This window comes from Galendromus occidentalis, unplaced genomic scaffold (assembly GCF_000255335.2).
Source record: "Galendromus occidentalis unplaced genomic scaffold, Mocc_1.1 scf7180000076872, whole genome shotgun sequence".
Lineage (NCBI taxonomy): Eukaryota > Metazoa > Arthropoda > Arachnida > Mesostigmata > Phytoseiidae > Galendromus > Galendromus occidentalis.
Window position 1 is genome coordinate 107,332 of NW_003804861.1, and position 19,332 is coordinate 126,663.

The following is a 19,332-nucleotide window of genomic DNA, read 5'->3' on the forward strand; positions in this document are numbered from 1 at the left end:
ATTCTGCGTCCTGCAGGTCCGGGAATATCGTCTTCCCCTCGAAGGTGATCACGCAGCGCGGAATAAGAATCGGCACGCAATTTCTGTTGATTCTGACGATGGTAATTCAATCTGTTTTGCTCGATCTTTACAAATGAGTCCACCGCGAACTGCTGGAACAGCTTGCCGGCGTGGAGAATGGGGTTGAAGCAGTTCCTGATGGCCAGGAGATTGGAGTAATACTGCTTTTGAGTAAATCCTCTTCCCTCGACCGTCCGCCAAGTTAGGATCGCCAACCATACTCCCCTCTCGGAAACAGAAGAGGATAAGTTAGGGGGTCGCCTCTTGGGTCTAAATAAGATATGTTGGTCAAGGTCCCACTTCGCTCATGGACGGCGAGAGCTCGGGTCGCAGGCACATCACCGTCTTCACCGACGTAGATGACGGCGACCTCATTCGTCGTGGGTAGATCATACAATCGACCTTGTAGGCCTTGAGGTTTCTTATCATTGAACACCATCGTGAGCTTAGCCCTGGGTCGATGCTCTCTTTCCGCCGCAACTATCTCCGCCTGTTCTAATTCAGCCATTTGAAAGAACGCGCATACGGACTCGTCTCAGCAATCAACCGACTCAAGTGCTGCGTTAGAGAGAGATCACATTTGGAGTTTTGAGGTTGCTGGAGTCTCTGAGCTGCAGCTTCCGCAGTATCTAGTATGTAAAGCTGACCGTAAAGCCTTGGAGCCTCGTCTCCTGGATGGAGAGGCCCGATATTATGATATATTTGGCCATGTATACGGAAACAATATGGACCGATACCCTTTGGGACTTCAATTTGAGCGCCCATGGAAGCCATAGCGAGCGAGGAATTGTAGTTCCTGATCGAATCGTGGAAGTTTTTCTGTAGACGTCCGTGTGCAGAATCCTGCGAAGGTTTTCGTTCATAGAGTTCTCGAAGGAAATCAGGGAAGCTTGTGAAATTGTGGGCTTCGAGACGACCCAAATTGCAACAGCTCAGAAACAGTGTTGGATGCTGGGATTTCACTTCGGAGGGGAAATGTAGTGCGGAGCAGTGGGAGCATCGAACGGACATACTACCCAGCTCGTGAAGATCAGGTTGTCTCCAATGTAAGGCAAGGAGCTCCGATGTATGTCTCGATCTCGAGTTGGAATTCTGAGGCGTGTGTTGTGTTTGCTCGGATAGAGTAGTAACATCGAAGCCGTCAGAGAGACCGGTTTCACTTTGTCCGCGCTCGGATAGGGTAGTAACATCGAAGCCGTCAGAGAGACCGGTTTCGCTTCGTGCGCGAGACGCAGATCTGAGCTTTGCCTGCCGTGCAGCTTGAGCTTCTAGTCGTTGTGAACGCTGTGCCGATGTCTCTTTGGATCTCCGCAGTGCCCGGCTCGAAGATCGTCGACGGGTCATCTCCTCTTGAGGTTCATAATCAGTGTCAGAACTTTTCCCCCCTCTAGTGAGCCGTGTGTATGAGGTTTCCTCGGTTCTTCTCTTCGGACATTTGCGTGGAGGATCAGGAGTTTGGAGAGTTGACGTGCCCTCATCATGAAGCAGAGAACCCGAAACATGTTCGGCAATCTGAGTAGCAGCCTTAGTTGCCGATCTCGTGCGTTTGGCAACTGGGTCCATCGGGAGAAGATGGTTCGTATTCAACGTTGCGTAGGAGCGCTCTACAGACGTATATCATACAACAGCAATTCTTCAATGAGCAGGCTTCATTGTCATGAGTAATGAGATAGGGATGTTGTCAGTAAAAGTCATCGACATGAGGATATGATATGCAATGCGAGTGGATATCGAACAACGAAATCTGATCGGCGGAATAATATCTGGCTTTTCGCAGCACATCTCCGCATGAGAGATGAGAGATTAGAGATGAGCGATCCGAGACCGCATTACGAAGCTACGCGGTCAAGTATGTCCGTCATTCGAAGCCTGTGGAATACTCCTTAGAAGGCGGAAACGCGCGGCAAATGTGACCTCCCCATCAGTGTGTATCGGGGAATCTGTCGCTTTCCTTTCGGAGGGATCAGTGAGAAAAAGGCGGACAAACTGCGCAAGCTAAGCGCTTTATTAGAGGTGTATGGATGGATGGATCCTCTCGAATTTCCCCCCATTGGGGCTTACGCTTCATGAATGGATCGGATTCACCGTGGTTGGAGACTATCGCCATGGAATCCCAACTGACTCGCTTCATGAGGCGCGCATATCCGATGGATGAGGACGGCAAGACAATGAGGCAGGAGTCTTCGATGAGTGCCGGCTCACGCTTCGTTGATTCGGCAATGATTGAACCGGTCCCAGTCCCTTGATGGTGTGGTGAACCCGAAGGCGTTGAAATTGAGAGGAAGAATCTTCGGTTCGTCGGGTAGAGAATTGCTTGCGAATCGTGTTTTCAAGCATGATTCGATTCGAGCCCGGCACGAGTCCACCGATCGGCTCTCATATTCTTTTTTCCAGGAACCTGGGAACATGTTCTACAGTCGAAATCATCTCCGTGTGGACTAGAACAAACAGCTTCAGGTTCGCTTATCTTTTGAGGATTATTGATGCAGATCCGAGAGAGCGAATTCGCCAGGCAGAGATCATAAGCGGAACCAGAACAATCTTCTGGCGGATGGGATCCTCCTCCCTCGAGCGACATCAAACGCCAGTCCCTGAGAAAACCTTCACGAATATTACAGAGAGAGAGGAATAAGCAACGCTTGCACGGACAATGCCTTCTCTCGGGAGCAGCCTAAGGAAGACAACAGGTTCCGACATTTTCATATAGCTCCTCCGCACCGAGCTTGAGCGGAGTTCGCTAGTGAGCCACCGCCACAGCATTCGATAGAAGGTGTCTGACCCGCCGCGCTGTAGCGGATTGAGCAGTCGAACTCAGATGAGCTCATGCTTTTCATCTTTGTATCGAGGCGCTACCCATGTAAACGGACTTCGATGCCAGTATTTCGACGAGTTGCCAATTCCGAACTCCATTCGATTCAGCTGTACTTCCGAACTAGGTGCCGAACTCCGGCTCAAGAGGCGCGTAGATTTTCGGAGCTCATTCGATTGCCTTCAACTCATTTTCATGATACAAATACCTACGTTCCCTGAGCTTGTTCGAGGGGAATGAAATATATCACCCTACTATAGAATAGAGCGGCGAAATCGGTCACCGAACTAATTTCCAGCGCTCATCTCCTTCGGAGAGACTTCGAACTATACTCAATCGATGCGGGATCACTCAGGTCAGGTGAAGATATAGTAGTAGAGGAGAGAAAGAGACTTAGGCACATTCGAAAAGGGGAAATAAGGAACGGGAAACCGGGAAGGCCGGCAGGGAGAGCGACCGGATAGACGAGGAAAACGGGAAGTACAAGGAGGAAGGGCAAAGAAGAAGTAGGAGCGAGAGTTTCCACAGATCTTTGAGCCGAGGAAAATAGAGCTTACGAGAAGCGAGGAAAGAGGAACGGGAAGCCGAGGAGTACTGGGCTTCGGTGCCGCATCTAACATGAGCGTGGCTGAGGACACATCTCATGCTGTGAGAAGGCCGAATGGTGGAATAGGAAGTACATGGATGAGGGGATAAGGGGGACGAGGAAGGCGAACTTCCCCAATTGATTGTACTACTTCTGCAGTGGAGAGGCACTCATGCGTGGGAGCAGATGCATGCAGCAGCAGGCCACGATCACCGCGAGACGGCGAGCGACAATCCGCGTGCTGTAAAATCTGGGGATATCGAAAGTCGCGGAATTCGCTAAAAAGTGACGAAAATCGCGATTTTCGCGATTCTCCAACAGCCCGAACCGTACTCAGTTGTTTTTGTGAGACTCATTGTCGAGCTTGCACTCATATCCGTTCCACTCACGGATCCCTGTGACGAATTTTCCAGTCACAGGAAACCGGCCTGAGCGCTCAGCCCTTCTCTGCGAGAGCATGTCCGGGAGCTCGCCAGATGTTTGAGATGAAACTTCGAAATCCCTCCTTATGCGTAACGGAGCATTGAGAATTTCTGACCTGATCTCCGTCTCGGCTCCCGCGAGCGAATTCGGATTCGATACCGAAACACTATGGAATTTCATTTATGAAGGGTGTACTAGACTGATGTCCGAGGACCGCTTCACTAAGGGAATGCGCTTCTCTTACACCCTTATGCGGCAGAGGAACGAACTTAGCGTTCGCGATCGAGCTCACATCAATGAATCAAACGAGGCCGAATAAATAAGACAATTCAGAATGAATACTTCTTCTAACTCCGCGGACGGCTCCAATCGACCTCAGGTGATGATTTTCAAGATGTTTGTTGGCGAACAGAGAATTTCTAAGGATCACTCCTTGAAAAGAATGAGCTCGGGATGAGCTGCCGTATACCTCAGCGAGGTATAAGGCAGCCGATTCAAGGGAAGGGGATCATCCACAATTCTCGAAATTATTCACTCATTGGTTCTTTCTGAGATTGACCTGATTGTGAGTCGCAGTCTTCGTATCCTCCATGGAACCCGAGGTTTCCGGGTGTCCTGCGGTCGACCACCGTGATTGATTGATTGATTGATTGATTGATTGGATGCAAATGAGTCATTTCGTATCACAGCAAGACCGCTGCTCTCTGCAGAGGTGGAAAGAACTCACTTCGAGGAGCATCCTTATCACTGTCTTCGTCCGAGTCCGAGTCGGGATCAGGATAGAAGCCCGCAGCGGAGTTCTCGTCATTGCTCATTTCGAAGTCCATGACCTCAGAAATACCCCATGAGACCGAGCTGCGTGGTTCCCCGTCTCGGGACGCCTGGTCTTGGGCCTGAGTTGAGAAAGTTCCATCGTATTAGCTAAAGAATTCTAGCGGCCTGCTGAGCTTCCTCGAGTACAGCGAGTAGCGCATATCTCGATGATTCGGAAGTAGTTTCCGGAACCCACACATTTTTGGCACGGCGCTCCGCAGGAGGCACACTTCGAAGCAATGGAAGACGATTGAATCCTGGTTGAATCTCTACCTGTCTCTTTCTCGAGGAAATCGGCCACGACCCTATCAGCCTCGTTCTCTTCTGCTCTCAGCTGTTCAAGATCTCCGAAGACGTCCCTTCGTTTCAGGGCTCTCTGTGCTGCGCGGTTGAGTGCGAACAAGACGCGGTTCTTACTGATGATGTCGGGAGAGTCCTCCGACTCCGTTTCGAGAAGAGGCAGAACTTGGTCATGGATGGCAGCGATCAATTTCTCAGTCTGTTTCGTCAGCCTTTCAACTGAGTCAGACGACAAACTATCATCCGACTCTTTCGAACGTGTATCCTTCGATCGCTTGCGGGACGCCTTCCGACTTTTCTTCGACGGCTTTCTGCCAAATATGCCCTTCAATACTTTACCGATAACACCACCACCCCTGGACCATCGGTGACTGCTTTCACCGAGCGTCATGAATGCAATATCGAGGGGAAGAAGATTCCGAACGATTGCGTCGATCGTAAGAATATCGTAAGAATAAATGGTCGTCAGCTCTCGACTTCTGCTCTTCATTGTCTCCGATATTTACCATCGGAATTGAGTGGTTCTTCCATAGAGACAATAATCTACCTACATTTCCGTTTCTGCCGACTGCGGCGCCTTCCGCTTCGCCTTGAGGGTCATCGTTTTCCACAAGAAATGACAATCACTGAGCTGTCGGATCGAGGAGCGTCTACACATAATTTCTTCGCCCGCCATGAGTGGTCGGTTATGGATCGAGAAGCGGCATCTACGGGTACTCGCCGGCGAAATCATCAGAAGCTAGATACATCAGAACGATCGAATTCAATCTAAGTTATAGGATCAAGTTCTGGTGCGTCTGTTTGCAGGAGGGAGGATTTTGGATGCTGCGTGACCTCAGCTTAGATAGAGATTTTTTTCTCGCCGACACTTCCCAAGGCGCCGAGTCCCGAAGAAATGTTTATTCCGCGAATCCCATGCACGAGCTCGTGGGATGGAACTCCGACGTGGGAAAACGCCCCGGGAGTTCGGGAGACATACGAAGAATTTCTCCGCTCAGCAGAGGAGCGTTGTCGCCGCGCCGCGAGGATTTCGACACGACTCACATTACGTAAACTCGAGTAACTGATGAAATCTTCTGTACGCACTCGAGTTGAGTCATGGCGCCGATCGTGGCCGAATGATTCTCAGATGCTCAGAGATCGTCCCCTTTCTCCCGCAGAGCAGTCCCAAGCTCGACCTCCACCAGCAGCGCTTTCATCGACCGTACCATCCCTGCTACCCTTGATCAGCGTCCCGATGGCAACGCCACAGCCATTGAGCAGCGAGCCACCTGCGGCGCATGCTGTAGATTCGCCAGCGCTGTCGGGGATTCCACAGGCCACAGAGGGAAAATATTTCCGCAAGATATTCAGATTCTGAACTTCTCTTACTTCCGCTCTTGATCATTAGCCGATGTGTCGGACCTCGGATTAAATCTGATTGGCATAGAACGCAACCTGATTCCCCTTGTCCTTCCTCAGCAAAGCAGAGAACATCAGAACCCTGATCACACCAGGAATCCCTGAGAGCCTAGGACCCTAGGATCCCTAGGACCCCTGGGCATTCCCCGCGAGGGGGATCCCGAAGGTCGGCGAAAATACTAATCAATGTTATGATTTATGATCCTTCGCGAAAATACATTCAACATGGCTTGTCGAGCGGCGCAAGAAGACAGCCGAGCTGTAGTGATCTCTGCAGGAATCCCTTCGGATGCCGTCTCACACAAAGCCCTCTTAAGGAGATTGATCAAACATTTATACTCATCAGGGAATATATTTTGACGCCTCTATCCTTCAAGTCTCCAAACCATATGATCAATGATCAATGTTCTCGCACAGCGAGGACTTTTGTCCGAACATTCGTCCCGTCGTGTTCTCTTTCGAAATGAGCCTTGAAAGTGCCGATATTTCCGGAAATCTGGAGCCGTTGTTCTCCGAAGTTTACCTGCGAGATGAACATGTGGAAACAATAGAAAGCCCCGCTGCGAGCCACCGAATGTTCGCAGGGGAAAGTATCGCTGTGCCGCAGGCGTACGTTCGGGAGCGAGCGCTCAGCGGAGCCTAGCAGCGTTACATCGTCATTCTCGAGCTGAATTCTTCAAAACATGATGGTCGGTAGGCAGTAGGCATTTAAGATTTGGCATGCTCCTCCTCGTACTTATTATGAGTCAGACACCTACATAACAGGATTGATCGACCATAGGCGGAAGTAGCACAGGCGTTAGGGAGCAACTTGCACTTGTTTACCGATGCTTAACGTTCGAACTCACTATCACGAGACAGACTTGTCTGTGTGCTTGGTAACCCAATGATTCGAGGTCTAGCTGGGAGGATTCTGGATGAGGTCCATCAGTCCTCGCTGAACGAGACATATGGATTGTCACCTCGCCGAGTAGCGTCGCCACAGTGGGGCCAAATCGAATTTGAGGTGGACAAAAGTCCATGGAAACTCGTCCCGGAATTTCGATCGGTGATGGGTTCGCAAATGTTCGTGAGACTCTGAAAGTCGCGAGGGAACCATGATTACCGCATTTTCCGCATCCCCCAGTCATCCTGGCACCTGCGAGAACGGAATCGGAATTTTTTTTCGACGATAGTTATTAATTTTCCCCCTCAATCGGTGATGTTCGGAAAGAAGATACTTTGTGCCCTCGAATTGGGGAAAACTTATTTTCTGCGCTCAGTTCCCGTCCTGATTTCGCAATCCCACATGATTCTGGTCAGGTCGGCCGCTTTTGGACTTGCTGGGAAGACTTTTTCGCCGAGACGAAAAAGTTCGGAAACTCGTTGAATTCGCGATGTCAGAAATGCGGCTTCCGCTGGCTCGAGCGATTCTGCTGTCGATGAATGAGTTCTACGGAGTCTTAGGAATCCGCGTAGAATAAAAAGTGAACTCCGTCCCCGATTGACCATATCATGTTTTTTCCTCATATTGTGAGCTCATCCCGCTCCCTGTGGTGTTGGAAATGCTTTCAGCAGTCTTCTTCCGCTCTATTTCAGACTCCCAAAACCTCAGAAAGCTGAAAAATACATGCAACACTTTTCTCCACCTGAAATCCGATTTGGCCCCACTGCGGCGTCGCACAAGGTGGAGAAACCCTCTAATCCCACTCAAACGTTCGATCACCGATATGAACGAATTAACGTTAATGCGAGTACGGAGCAAGCGTTTACTTCGGTGCTCTTAACGCAAGAGATTCAGCTCAACCCTGCGATTGATTTTCAGACATGTTCATTTTCGGAGAATCGCCGATTCAGAGCGTTCATTCCGTCGTAAGCATGATAGATCCTGAGCGAGCGCTGGAAATCAAACATGGACTTCCCAGGGAACTTTGCATCGCCGAAGGATTTTATTTTTTCTCAAATATCCTTCTTACCCTGCGCTGCAATGACTTCTCTAACAATTGTGGAGAGTCGTGTGTCGAATTGTACGTCCCTGATCGGAGGTGCTCCTTCCCGTCGCATGAAACGAAGCTCGTCTAGTCGTCCGGCGCTCGTGAAGAAGTCTGCCCCAATCTCACTGAGTTTGGCGTTCTTGCTGGGAGGCGCCACGGTGAAATGTTGGAGAATTTTTGTCAAATATATCGATGAGCTCATGTAGCTGAACTCTCTCCCGGGACATGCTCGCTTCCCTCTGGAGAAGGTGCCCAGATTTGGATCATGGAAAAATTTGCCCTTATCGTCCAGAAATCTCTCCGGTCGGAATGCTTTTGGATCCACAAAGCGCGACGGGTTCATATTTTCCGAAATTATCAGCGGCAGAACCGTGATTTTCCTCGGTAATTGAAAGCCACCCGCCACGGTCGCCCTCTTCGTCAGTCGCAATGGGTACGGGACTGCGGGATACAGCCGCAGAGTTTCTGAGATTACTGCCTTCAAGTAGGACAGTTTGTCGAGGGAGTCCGTTGTCACCTCGCCGCGACCGATTTCCTGCTGGATCTCGTCGGCTGCGCGCTGCTGCACCTCTGGATAGATGGCGAACATCGACAGCGCGGATAGCAACGTGTGCCATGTGGTATGCGTTGCCGCGTGTAAGGAAATGAATGTCACCTCGCGCAAATAGTATATTAACTCCGAAGGGTCCTTCTTGCTCGCGGTGATCGCTTCCAGATAGTCGCGCGAATCGCTCTCTGTGTGGCTCGCTTTGTCTTCGTTGTACATTCTCAAGAGAAACTGCTCGTAGATATCGCCAGGGTACCCGAGGTCGAATCCCGTGACATACTTGATGGGCTTGTTGAGTGCCAGGAACAGGCCCATCGGGAAAAACTTGAAGAAAAAGGCAAGAAATAAGCCCATATGCGCGCCTATGATAACTCCTGGAACGTATTGGTGCAAGTCTTCCTCTTTGAAAAGGGCACCGAAAAACAGATTAATAACTTCTTGGTACTTCGACGTCATCATCGGAAGCTTGGGATCCCAGTCCGTTCCCTCGTGCTTCTCGATTTTTTTGAGGAAAGCGTCTGCAGTATCCCCCATTTTCTGCGCCATTTTGCTCTTGGGACCCGCGTAGAGAGATGCGATGCCAAGTTTCCGGGATATCTGCCACTGATCCGTTTTTGAGGTACGCAAGCCGTCGCAGAACGACATATCGTAAGTTCCCGTCACGAACCACGAAACAACATCGGTGTAGTTGAGTCGAGGCCGAGGTAAGCAGTCCGGGTTTTGCTGAATCTCTTTCACTACGTCGTTCTTGATTACTACAAAAACGAAGGGCATCCGTACGATGACCACATCGGGAGCCGCTTCGAGGTATTTGTCGACAACCTTTCTGAGCCACGATTTCGGCAAGAATAGAATGAAGCCGTAGCCGATGAAGGGCAGGCCGTAATACAGCGGCGGTCCACCGGGTCTTGAGTATGAGAGTTTGAAGTAAACGAAGTCCACGAGAGCGGCGAGAGCCACAATCTGCCACCACTCCATGATTGACGCGACCTTGACGATTTCCACTGGAAACAAATGTGCGCAAGGCTTAGAACTCACAGAATCGATAGGGAAATTCCAAGACACATCAATTCCAGGGTAGCGGGAGCTTCACTGCGTATCGAGACTCGAGAGTACCAAAGTGAGCCAGACAGTTATCGGATGTTGCTGCGGCAGAATCGATGGCGGAGCAGAACTCGAGGCAACTTTGAGTCGACGAGTGGCCGGAGCTAGACTTACGCCGCGCACCACATTTTTCGCTGGGTACCCACCAGACACAACTTACCTTGATCGTGCCTGTAATGCGTAAAATCTGAGGGCCTAATGAGCTGGGTCGGATCACGGCGGCCGCGACGAATTTCCGTCCAAGTTCCCCATTCTGATTCTCTGGAAGCGGCCATTACGACGGTGGGCCATTACGGCAGCCATCTCCGTGCGACGCCACATGGCGGCTATTCGAATCATATACTCATGGCCCCTAAGTTCGCTAGACGAGATGCCCTGCTCTTGACTCTCTCGGGTGTCAATCATTGGAAGAATCAGGTACATGTATATCGCAAGCGGTGATGATTGGACCTCGCCGGTCGGGCTGCTGTATCGCAAAGCGGCCCTAGGGACCACGGTTTCCCGCAGGGCCTGGTCGCGATCCGACTCTCTGAGAGGCACCTCTCCGGATGATTCCGCTCCCAAATCAAGGCGCCTTGCTAATCTTACTCAACTTTTCGCGAAAATTTCTTCCATGTTAGGACAGGTGCGGTCGGCGGGGTTTCATGTTATTGGTATGTTACTTCTTTCCTCAAACGTCTCGCGCAGAGACGCAAACGATGAGGCTTCCCGTGCCCAAGCTGAGACTCACAGATCAGTTGCAGTCCGACCGCATAGTTTCCTGGGTAAGCTGGTGATGCTTCGACACGAAGTGCGGGTTCGGGTCAGAGCGAAGTTTTCCGACCGCCGCTCGACCGCTTCCCTCTATTCATTTTTATCCTGTTGATATCGCACTCTGCCAGGCTCGGGGGATCCAAGGTGTACTCACTCCGTATGTACATTCTAGAACTCCTGTTTCAAGTGTCCTTCGGCTCGAAACCTAACCTTGCCTGGGGCAAGGCTAGCGGCTTGTTCAAGCTGAGACCAGAACAAGTCAGGAGAGAAGTCATGTCGGATTCCACACTTGCGCAAGGCTTTATCTGTGACTGTGATCCTCGGTGAAGATTGAATTTCCGGGTGCGGCCCTCGTCTCGGGGTAGCTCGTAGGTACTACTTGGGTAAGCTGGGCCGCCCTCGGCGCCTCGACGGGGCGGTCACAGTCAGAGCTCATGGGCGATCTGGATAAAGAATCGACTTATCGGTATGAGCGACATCACCCTTAGCTACGTCTGTCAACGTACTTTCAATGATACTCATAGGTCTATAGGATTTGCAGCGTGATGAGAGGAGTAGTAGTCTTCGGAGTCAGAGAGAAAGATTGGTATCCCGAAGGCTCCACCTCATTCCGCATGGAATAATCGCCATTCTGGACCGGGGTTACACGTTCCCCCTGGACCCCTTCTCGATCCTGGAGGCCTTGTCTGAATCGAGATCGCCCCATTAGAATCTCGTCGGCGCCGCTCAGAATAAAGAGCCCGAACGATGATCCGCTCCATTCTGCAGTTTCCGGAGAGCGACATTCAGCCTCATCGTGCTCATATTCATAGGGAATCGAATCCATTCCCAAGCCAACAAGGACTCGGGCGTTTCATCAACCCAGACGCCCTCGTCGTCGCAAACGCATTGGTCACCCAATGTCTTTCGGAATGGACTGATATCGGGGCTTCTTCCGGCCCTGAAGAGTTTGGAAACTCTGATGAGAACCGTGACCTTTCTAAGGAATCATGTCCCTCAGGACTCGGGAACGACTGCCTCAGGTCTGAGCCTACCTGAAGACCTTGACTCGGAAGATTCATACCTTGACCTGGTCTGGAGACGCTGAATTAGTAAATCGACGCTCTCGAGTCCGCACTGAGGAACGTCGAGTCTTCGCTGATCCCATGATACTATCTTGATCGGAATCGTGCTGATTTCGTCGAAAAACAGCGGAATCCTTCTGGAGCACTTCCTGCTCGCAGAAGGGCGGAGAATCGCTTGAAGAAATCGGTACATATCGGGCATTCAAATGCATTGACAAAACGCGCGAATGGTATACGTGCGGCTCCTCATGCATTCACCTCATCCAGCTCGAGTTCGAGGTTGTCCAACAGTAAGATTCAGACAAGCCCTGATTTGTATACCGGATCGGGCCGAAACTGAGATTTCCAGAGCCAGAGTCGCGTCGGCGGTCTGTGATTGCGCGGACCTGTCTGGGTGAGACCTCGGAAATCCGTCGTCTTACGCCTCCAATGCCTGATTGAATCTTCCGATAACGATATCTCTGCTCCGGAATCGATTTGTCAATATCTGTCAAGATTTTCAAGTTTGTACCCTCGAGTTCACACAGAGAATCGTGATTAAGAGGGTAATGGGGGAAATATGATTGATACGCTCGGAACTTCGCAAGTGACGGAGTCAGACGAAGCCTTCGGTCAAGATTGCATGACCTGAACGATCACATAAAAGATAGACGTCATTCACGAACCCCTACGCTCGTGATTCGGGAGGGAGGCGGGATTCCAACACATCCGAACTGACTCTGCAGAGAACTCAAGAAGATTCGTACGTTCGTGAAGGAAACGGCCGCAACGCGATGCGAGCAAGAGGCCGACTAGGAGCGCGTAGCCCGACGGGGGGGGGGGGTTGAATCGTGATAGACAAGGGCACATCCCAATAATTGTTCGAGAGTTAAAAAAACAGCAAGGCGCACGGTTGGGAGGTCAATCGAACCTGGGACCTGGAGCTGCTTTCGAGCCAGCCTGGACTTATCAATTATGTGTGCTCCGTACCGTAGTAGCACGGGGCGGGCCTCCTCGGGCATGTAGGAGCAGCTGCTCGTAGGCTCGACTCCGGGGAAGCTCGGAATAGGGTCGAAGAATCAATGTCCAGAAGAATGCGAAGAAACATCGAGCAAATCTTAGAGCACAGAAAGATAGAGGCATGGAAGTTGTAGACGGAATATTGTGAGAGGCAAATCGGAAAGAAATACATGATCTTCTCGAGCTCAGTGTCCCGTCTGATGGAAGACGAGTCTCCGGCTTCAGAGTGATTCATGTAGTCTCTGTTGGAGGTGGGGGAGAACTTGAAAGGAACCCTCCAAGGAAAAAACGTGCTCACTGAGCGAGTGATGGCTTGTGGCTTTCGATCAGAGCACTCCTCGATTTGAATCACTGGGCCCAGCTGGTCCCCGGGAGTGCTGGGGCAGACCCTGAATCCGTCGGCTCGTCGGGCCGGACTCCCGAGGGCAGTATACAAAATAGAGTAGAATAGAAAAGCAGAGCAAATAGAGGATTTAAAAGTGATTGGCGGCATGCGAGGAGCCCTCCCCGAGACCATTATTCGCACTTGATTGCCACGTTTCCCATCACAGTGTGGGACTTCACGATACGGAGCCGGCGAACTTCAGCGGTGGTACTGGGACATTTAAAGCGTGAAAAATGCATGAAGTGCTTCACGCGGATCGGCACAGAGCAAGAAATCCCCCTTTCAAATTCTCTGCAAGTCCGCAGCATGTGGCCTTGGATGAGCGCCCGGAACTCTTGCCCATTTCTGATGTCCGAATATCTCGAAGCTCGCCCTCTGCATTCCGAGTGTGCCAATCGTCGTTCGAGGTCGGTCCTAGTCTGTCGTCCGTTCCTCTTTGGCTCCAAGCCGCAGGAATGAAACAAAATCATTGTCCCGGAGAGCAGAGAAAAATATTCAAACTTTTCTCAGACAAATATGCGCGAGTTATAGCTGGGTTTATCGGATTCCGATAAATCGATCAACAACATACGGATGCTGCTTGTTCCGTTCCGAAAACTTCAGAACCCCCGCGCTCGATGCAGTCAGCATAAGTTTCCCCGGGGCTCTTTTTTTCAGGCCTTGCATTCTCGGTCTGTCTCTTGCTCGGCACCAAGTCTGAGCTCGTCCGGAACGAATGCGGGGAGGGGGAGTCGTTCGCTCACCGGACGACTTCTAATGGCTTTCGGGGTTGGCACCTTTATTTGTTCATTTGTTCCCCCCGAAACTCCTTGCCACCACCGCCTTAGTCACTCACCACGGAGATCAGCGACGCGACGAGCTCGAGAGTTTAAACTTGTGTTTGTGTTCGTGGCACCGTCGTTTGTCGGCCATTGCGGGAAATCAAGAGATTAATGAATTCTCGAGAGATAAATGAATGGAATGATCTCCCTCTAGAAGTCTCACTCGCGATCGAGAACCCTGAGTGTCGCTGAGTCTATAAGACAGGGTGTGCGGAATGAATTCGCCCCGAAGACTCTGTAGACGAGGGAGGAAGCTCGTCTGGATCATGTTGAGCTTCTCACAACAGCAAGCAAACATCATTCGTCTTCAATGTCAACACGTGGATGCACCGTTTTCGTTCCCGACTTGCCCGCCCTGACCATGTGACTGAGTGACTGTCTGTCTGACTTGTGCGTGTCTGCGCCGTGTCTGACACCTCCCGCGTCGAGACGGCGGGCAGGGAGCGGAAATTGATACAAATGGCCGTTGTGCTCGGAAGCTTGATCTAAAAATCCGGATCTTGCAAGTCACGTCGCTTGGCACGCTCAAGGATCTTGCTCTATCGCGGAAACATAGCCTCGTTCTCGAATCCGACTGATATTTCTCCTCTCGATTCTCCTCCACCCCTCAGGGGCCCTAAAGCATGCGGTGCGGGGCTCAGGTACCGCATTTCGATCGTCCATAGGTTCACGAATCTGCTTCAGCATCTGCCCGAGAACAAAGGATACAACTAGGGACCAAGGGGAAATGCCATGGAAGGTCCTTCCAGAACTCCACACTAAGGGGCGGCTGGCTGTCGAACCCGGACAAGCCTCTTCCAACACGATGCAGCTACTTTTCCCGCAACGAGCGATGCATGGGTCCTCGCTCCGCCGCTAATATTTCCCGAAGTAGGTACACTTCTCTTCTGCGAATCGAGGCATTCCGCCGACTGTGGGGCCTCATTCCCTGGATCTCTCCGAATGAACGAATGAGAGCCCAATCCCCTTCCCCGACTCATACGGTCAATGCTTGAGACTCGAGAAGAACATATTGCGAACACTGGAAAGGTCACCCCTATTCCTAATGGCTGGCGAATTTCTCCAGGCGGAGACACCGCACCGTCCCCGTCCAGTGTCTCGTGTTTCAGATATGCAGATGTTTGCGTGATAAATCTCGATGAGAGCCGCTTCAGACATGCCGAAAAGAGCTTATTGTGAGCTGCATTTACTTCCGAAGACCGTTTAATATCATTCTCGTCCATCGCCAGTCGCCAGACCCTCCCAGGCACAATGGGCTGAGCCAGGACATAAATGAGAATAATAAATTAAATTCCAATACCATGCTTATAATGACTATTTAATATTTATGACACTCTCGGCCGCAGCGGGGGCCTGCTCCCCGCTGTCAGACCAAACACCTGGTCGCAGTTTCGCTTAGAACAACCATTAATTTATCTCGAACAGAAAATAATAAGAAATAATCTCGAGCTAGCCTGCGACGGTCGATATTTTGCGATCCAGCTCCCAGAACAAAAGCAGGTTTTGGAGCTGATCCTCTCGAACGCCTATCCGCCATCCGAAAGGCCCTCCTATTGAACGAATAGAAGCTTCTACGCGGCGCGCCGAGGTCCCCCACCAGTCTTCCTTGATATTGACGACACTCCGAGAATCATCTCGAGATTATTCCCATTTTTCGATTATCATCGGCTCCGGTCTGAGGTAGCGGCATAGAGTATTCCACGACAGCATCTTCGCATGGGATAAGAATGCTCCTCCTCGAGATAAGGCAAAGCGAGGCGCTAAAGATGGGCCCCGTTCGAATAGGAGCGGCATCGGATCTTCCTTCCACTGGGAACGTTGGGACCGTTGCTGTGCATTCACCGGGTGATTTTGAGTGCCTAAGTGACACTTCCCTCATTTCGGACTCTCCTTGGCGTAGGATGAATATTCAGCTCGGCTTAATGTCCCAGCAGGGACTCATTGGGGAAGGAAGTGTTCGAGGGTAGGCACTGCCTTCTCCGACCAGATTCCGGTCGAAGACGGCGCTGCTTGTGCTACGTTGCGTTTCCTTCTACCAAGTAGTTTCCGAAAAAATATGGCCGATGAAACATCATCAGCGCAATCAGTTTCCCGGGGACATCTCGACAGTTTCGAGTGTTCATCTTCGTAAGATTCTTTTCGTCCTCATCCTCGAGAGATTCCCCTCTTTCCAATTCGAGAAATAGTAATGTCTACGGAATCGCGAAAACTTTCTATTAGGTTCTCGGCATCCTCTGGGTCGCGCGCAAGGTTGATTTGTCGTCGAAACTAATCACGGAATACTGTTAAAACATTCCATCAAATCAATTATTTCGGTGATCGGGAAGGTATCGATAATTCCCGTCGTGGAGTAACCCGGCGCTCAGATAGAAGAAGGTTCAATGAGTGATGGAGGATCGTTTGAGCTCGTGATCTTCACCTCCCTTATTCGGTTTTCTTCTCTGATTCCACTGAGATTCCGACGGATTTGCACCAATCAGGCTGCGATCCTTTGTGACAGGCTCATTAAAGTTTCTCTCCAATGAATTGGAGAATCTAGTTGTAGGCGCCGCTGTCATGATCGAGCGGAAGAGGTCATGGGGGGAACTCGGGCATTGGCGGCGAGTCAGGCCTGGAGACGACGTACAGCCCAGGTTTCCGAGCGCTGAATATTCGTCGATCATCCCGGAATCGTTATTTTCCGGAGCGAGTCTTGAATGCCAGCCGACAGGGGAGACTTCTCAACGCACCAACTTACATCATAACGAACTGTCCCCGATCTCATTTCCCGAAATGTAATGGGCCTACTACCTAGAACGGATCCCCATTGAATCGAATCTGCGCAGAGCGTGATCTCTAGTCGCTGTAGAGTTCAAAAAAAGCTGCGGCATCGCGCCTTCAAACGTTAGGAGTCGGTGATCCCTCGTGGACGCAATTTTCCTCCGCGCAGCTCCCAAAACCCGTTTCCCCATCATTAACTCTGTCGTTTAGGAGTGTTTGTGTCTCTGCAAGCGAGACTGCGCGTGGAATCGCGCCGGCGGAGGCTGCTGCACTCGAGTCCAACCCCGGGCTGTTTCGGCTGGGCAAACTTCCCACCGGACATTTCGAGAGGGATTTTTTCTACTTCAGCGCGGTGTTATTTTCTTCCCAAGGAGGAAGCCCTAAAGTCGACAGACTGAGATTTTACTAGTCGCTCGCCGGAATCGTGTTGATTGGAGAGTGTTCATCTTGACCTGCTCTAGCTGTCTCGATTGGACTGTCCGGGTAAAAACCCAGCTACCTTGAATCAAGAAGCTAGGTGCTCTCTACTTCCCGCCCCAGAGCTGGAACTAGGAACAGCTCAGCGGAAAATTGCCGCGAGACTCACCGAGATTTCGATTTGAACAAGGAACGAATCCGTACGCCTTTGTCGGGAGATATAGTGCACCAATAGAATTGAATCATAGCGAGCCTCCACTCTTGGATCGTTTCATGCAAAATGTCCCTTTGTAGCACGATCGAAGCTTAAGGGGCTATTCGATCGGATTATTGATTATTTCCGAGGGTATATCCTTGGACCTCCGGGAAGAACATGAATGCCATAAATTTTTCATCATGAATCGTCTCGCCCGATAGTGGATGAATAAATATTCTGATTTTCCATATGGCAAGCAGCGCGAGAGGCTCGGGTCTGAGAAGTGCCAGCAGCCAAGAGCCCCGTCGTCATGGCAACTCTGACGTCTCGGCGCTCACTGCCCGAGCCGCTGCCAATACCGCAGTGGTAATTTGGTCAGAATCTACCGGTGACGTGTCCGATGGTCTTTCCGGATTCTGAACTTGACAAAAACCGTGATTCTAACTTACCCATCGCTCAAGATGCTTCATATGAATGAGAGTCTCAACCAAGTCCAATCATGAAGAAAGAAATCGCGGACAACACGTAAAATACGCGGCGTACCAAGTTGCTCCAATGAGCATGTGCGGCAAACTTCCCGACTTTCAATGGAACTCCGAACCCTGGGTGCTGAGAGAAAGGGCGGAAAGCGCACTCGATCTTCTTCGTCGGAGGTCGGAGTCACATACGGAAGGGAATCACGTCAAGTGCGTGATTTGTCTATCTAGACGAATCAGCCCAACCATTGACGCTCCGTTGATCGCCGGAGCCGTGGCGTGCTCTGTAATCCTGCTTCTGGGAGGCTGGTTTGAGGGATGGCGTCAGCTCGGGGGTACTGGGTGCGGATACGTCTATGTTGACCGGGTGTCCGCGCTAAGCTTAGCGTCGATATGCTTGGCTCCGGGGAACCGAGGCTAAACAGGTCGTCTGATGAGGCACGTAACGGCTCAGGGTGGAAACACAGCAGGCAAAAGATGCCCGCGCATAGCAGTAGTGGGACCGCACCCGTGAATAGGCGTCCGCGCACAGCCCGAACGAAACGGTAGACCCCTGACCCTACCCTTTTGTCACTTTTGTTCTCATTGATTCTTGAGATGAATGCGGATATCTTGGAGCTGAGCACAATGTCGGAGCTTTTCTCGGTTTGAACAGGAAAAATTCCAGGGGAAAGCCCTCCAAGACCCCAAGCCCGTCACGACAAGATCTCCCCCGTTTTCACGTTCAGTTCAAGCACGAATTCGATCGGATAATCGGCGCTTCCGGAAGCGATCGCACTTCTCTCGGGGAAGTAGGTAATGTTGAACGTCCGAGGAGGGCAAGCAGCGGTCAACGCTGATCCTGACGGGGTTGCCTCAGATCGGGGGGCTTGACCTCGGAACGTTTCCGAACCATTCCCAACGGTCCGTCTCTCCTCGGCGATCACTCGTTATATACGAATGACCGATGATATGTGTCCTCTCCGTCGATCGGTGGCCCAATGAAATTTCGGGAGAAATACTGCGGCCATTTTTTATGATCCTCATATAAGGTCTCTCGACCGGTTTCCAAGGCTCTACAGGAGTTTTTAGAGAGTCCAATGTCGGGAGGCCAAGGCACGCCGCGCCCGCTGGCGAAGCTCAAACTGGGGCCGTCGAGGGGGACCGCCGTAATGAGGGTCGGCTCTAGATCTACGGGAGACTCGGTACAAGATATGAACGTCAACATTTCATTTCATCGATGTAGAATTCTGGACCTTCCAGCCTCCGTTTGGCTTTAGCAATACATATGCGGCTATATCTTGGATGGAAACGATTCTGAGCACCATAGATCTACATAGGAAATGAAACCAATCGCTTGACTTCACACACTTTATTCCGGACTCGCTTGAAGGGATAAATCTTCGGAGCTTCGATTGGGGTCCTCCTCGGTGCTTGGAACTGGGCAGGATCCCGGTCAGGACGCG

General features: G+C 51.1%; 3 protein-coding genes and 1 pseudogene across 3 annotated transcripts; all 4 read right to left on the reverse strand.

Annotated features, from left to right (window-relative positions):
• Positions 1–1,404, reverse strand: part of LOC114827970 (uncharacterized) — a 4,480-nt pseudogene extending 3,076 nt beyond the window's left edge.
• A 3,009-nt stretch (positions 1,405–4,413) lies between these two features.
• On the reverse strand, positions 4,414–5,382 carry LOC108863764 (uncharacterized). Its single transcript, XM_029110609.1, has 3 exons — positions 4,822–5,382; positions 4,606–4,759; positions 4,414–4,493 (listed from the first exon to the last, which is right to left on the reverse strand). The coding sequence occupies exons 1-3, from the start codon at positions 5,380–5,382 to the stop codon at positions 4,414–4,416; spliced, it is 795 nt and encodes a 264-aa protein (XP_028966442.1).
• Positions 5,383–8,301: 2,919 nt separating this feature from the next.
• On the reverse strand, positions 8,302–9,175 carry LOC100906689 (cytochrome P450 2F3). Its single transcript, XM_003740298.2, has one exon. The coding sequence runs from the start codon at positions 9,129–9,131 to the stop codon at positions 8,331–8,333; it is 801 nt and encodes a 266-aa protein (XP_003740346.2). The 5' UTR covers positions 9,132–9,175; the 3' UTR covers positions 8,302–8,330.
• On the reverse strand, positions 9,134–10,170 carry LOC100908117 (uncharacterized). Its single transcript, XM_018638316.1, has 3 exons — positions 10,029–10,170; positions 9,193–9,916; positions 9,134–9,143 (listed from the first exon to the last, which is right to left on the reverse strand). The coding sequence occupies exons 2-3, from the start codon at positions 9,888–9,890 to the stop codon at positions 9,134–9,136; spliced, it is 708 nt and encodes a 235-aa protein (XP_018493832.1). The 5' UTR covers positions 9,891–9,916; positions 10,029–10,170.
• Positions 10,171–19,332: the final 9,162 nt, after the last annotated feature.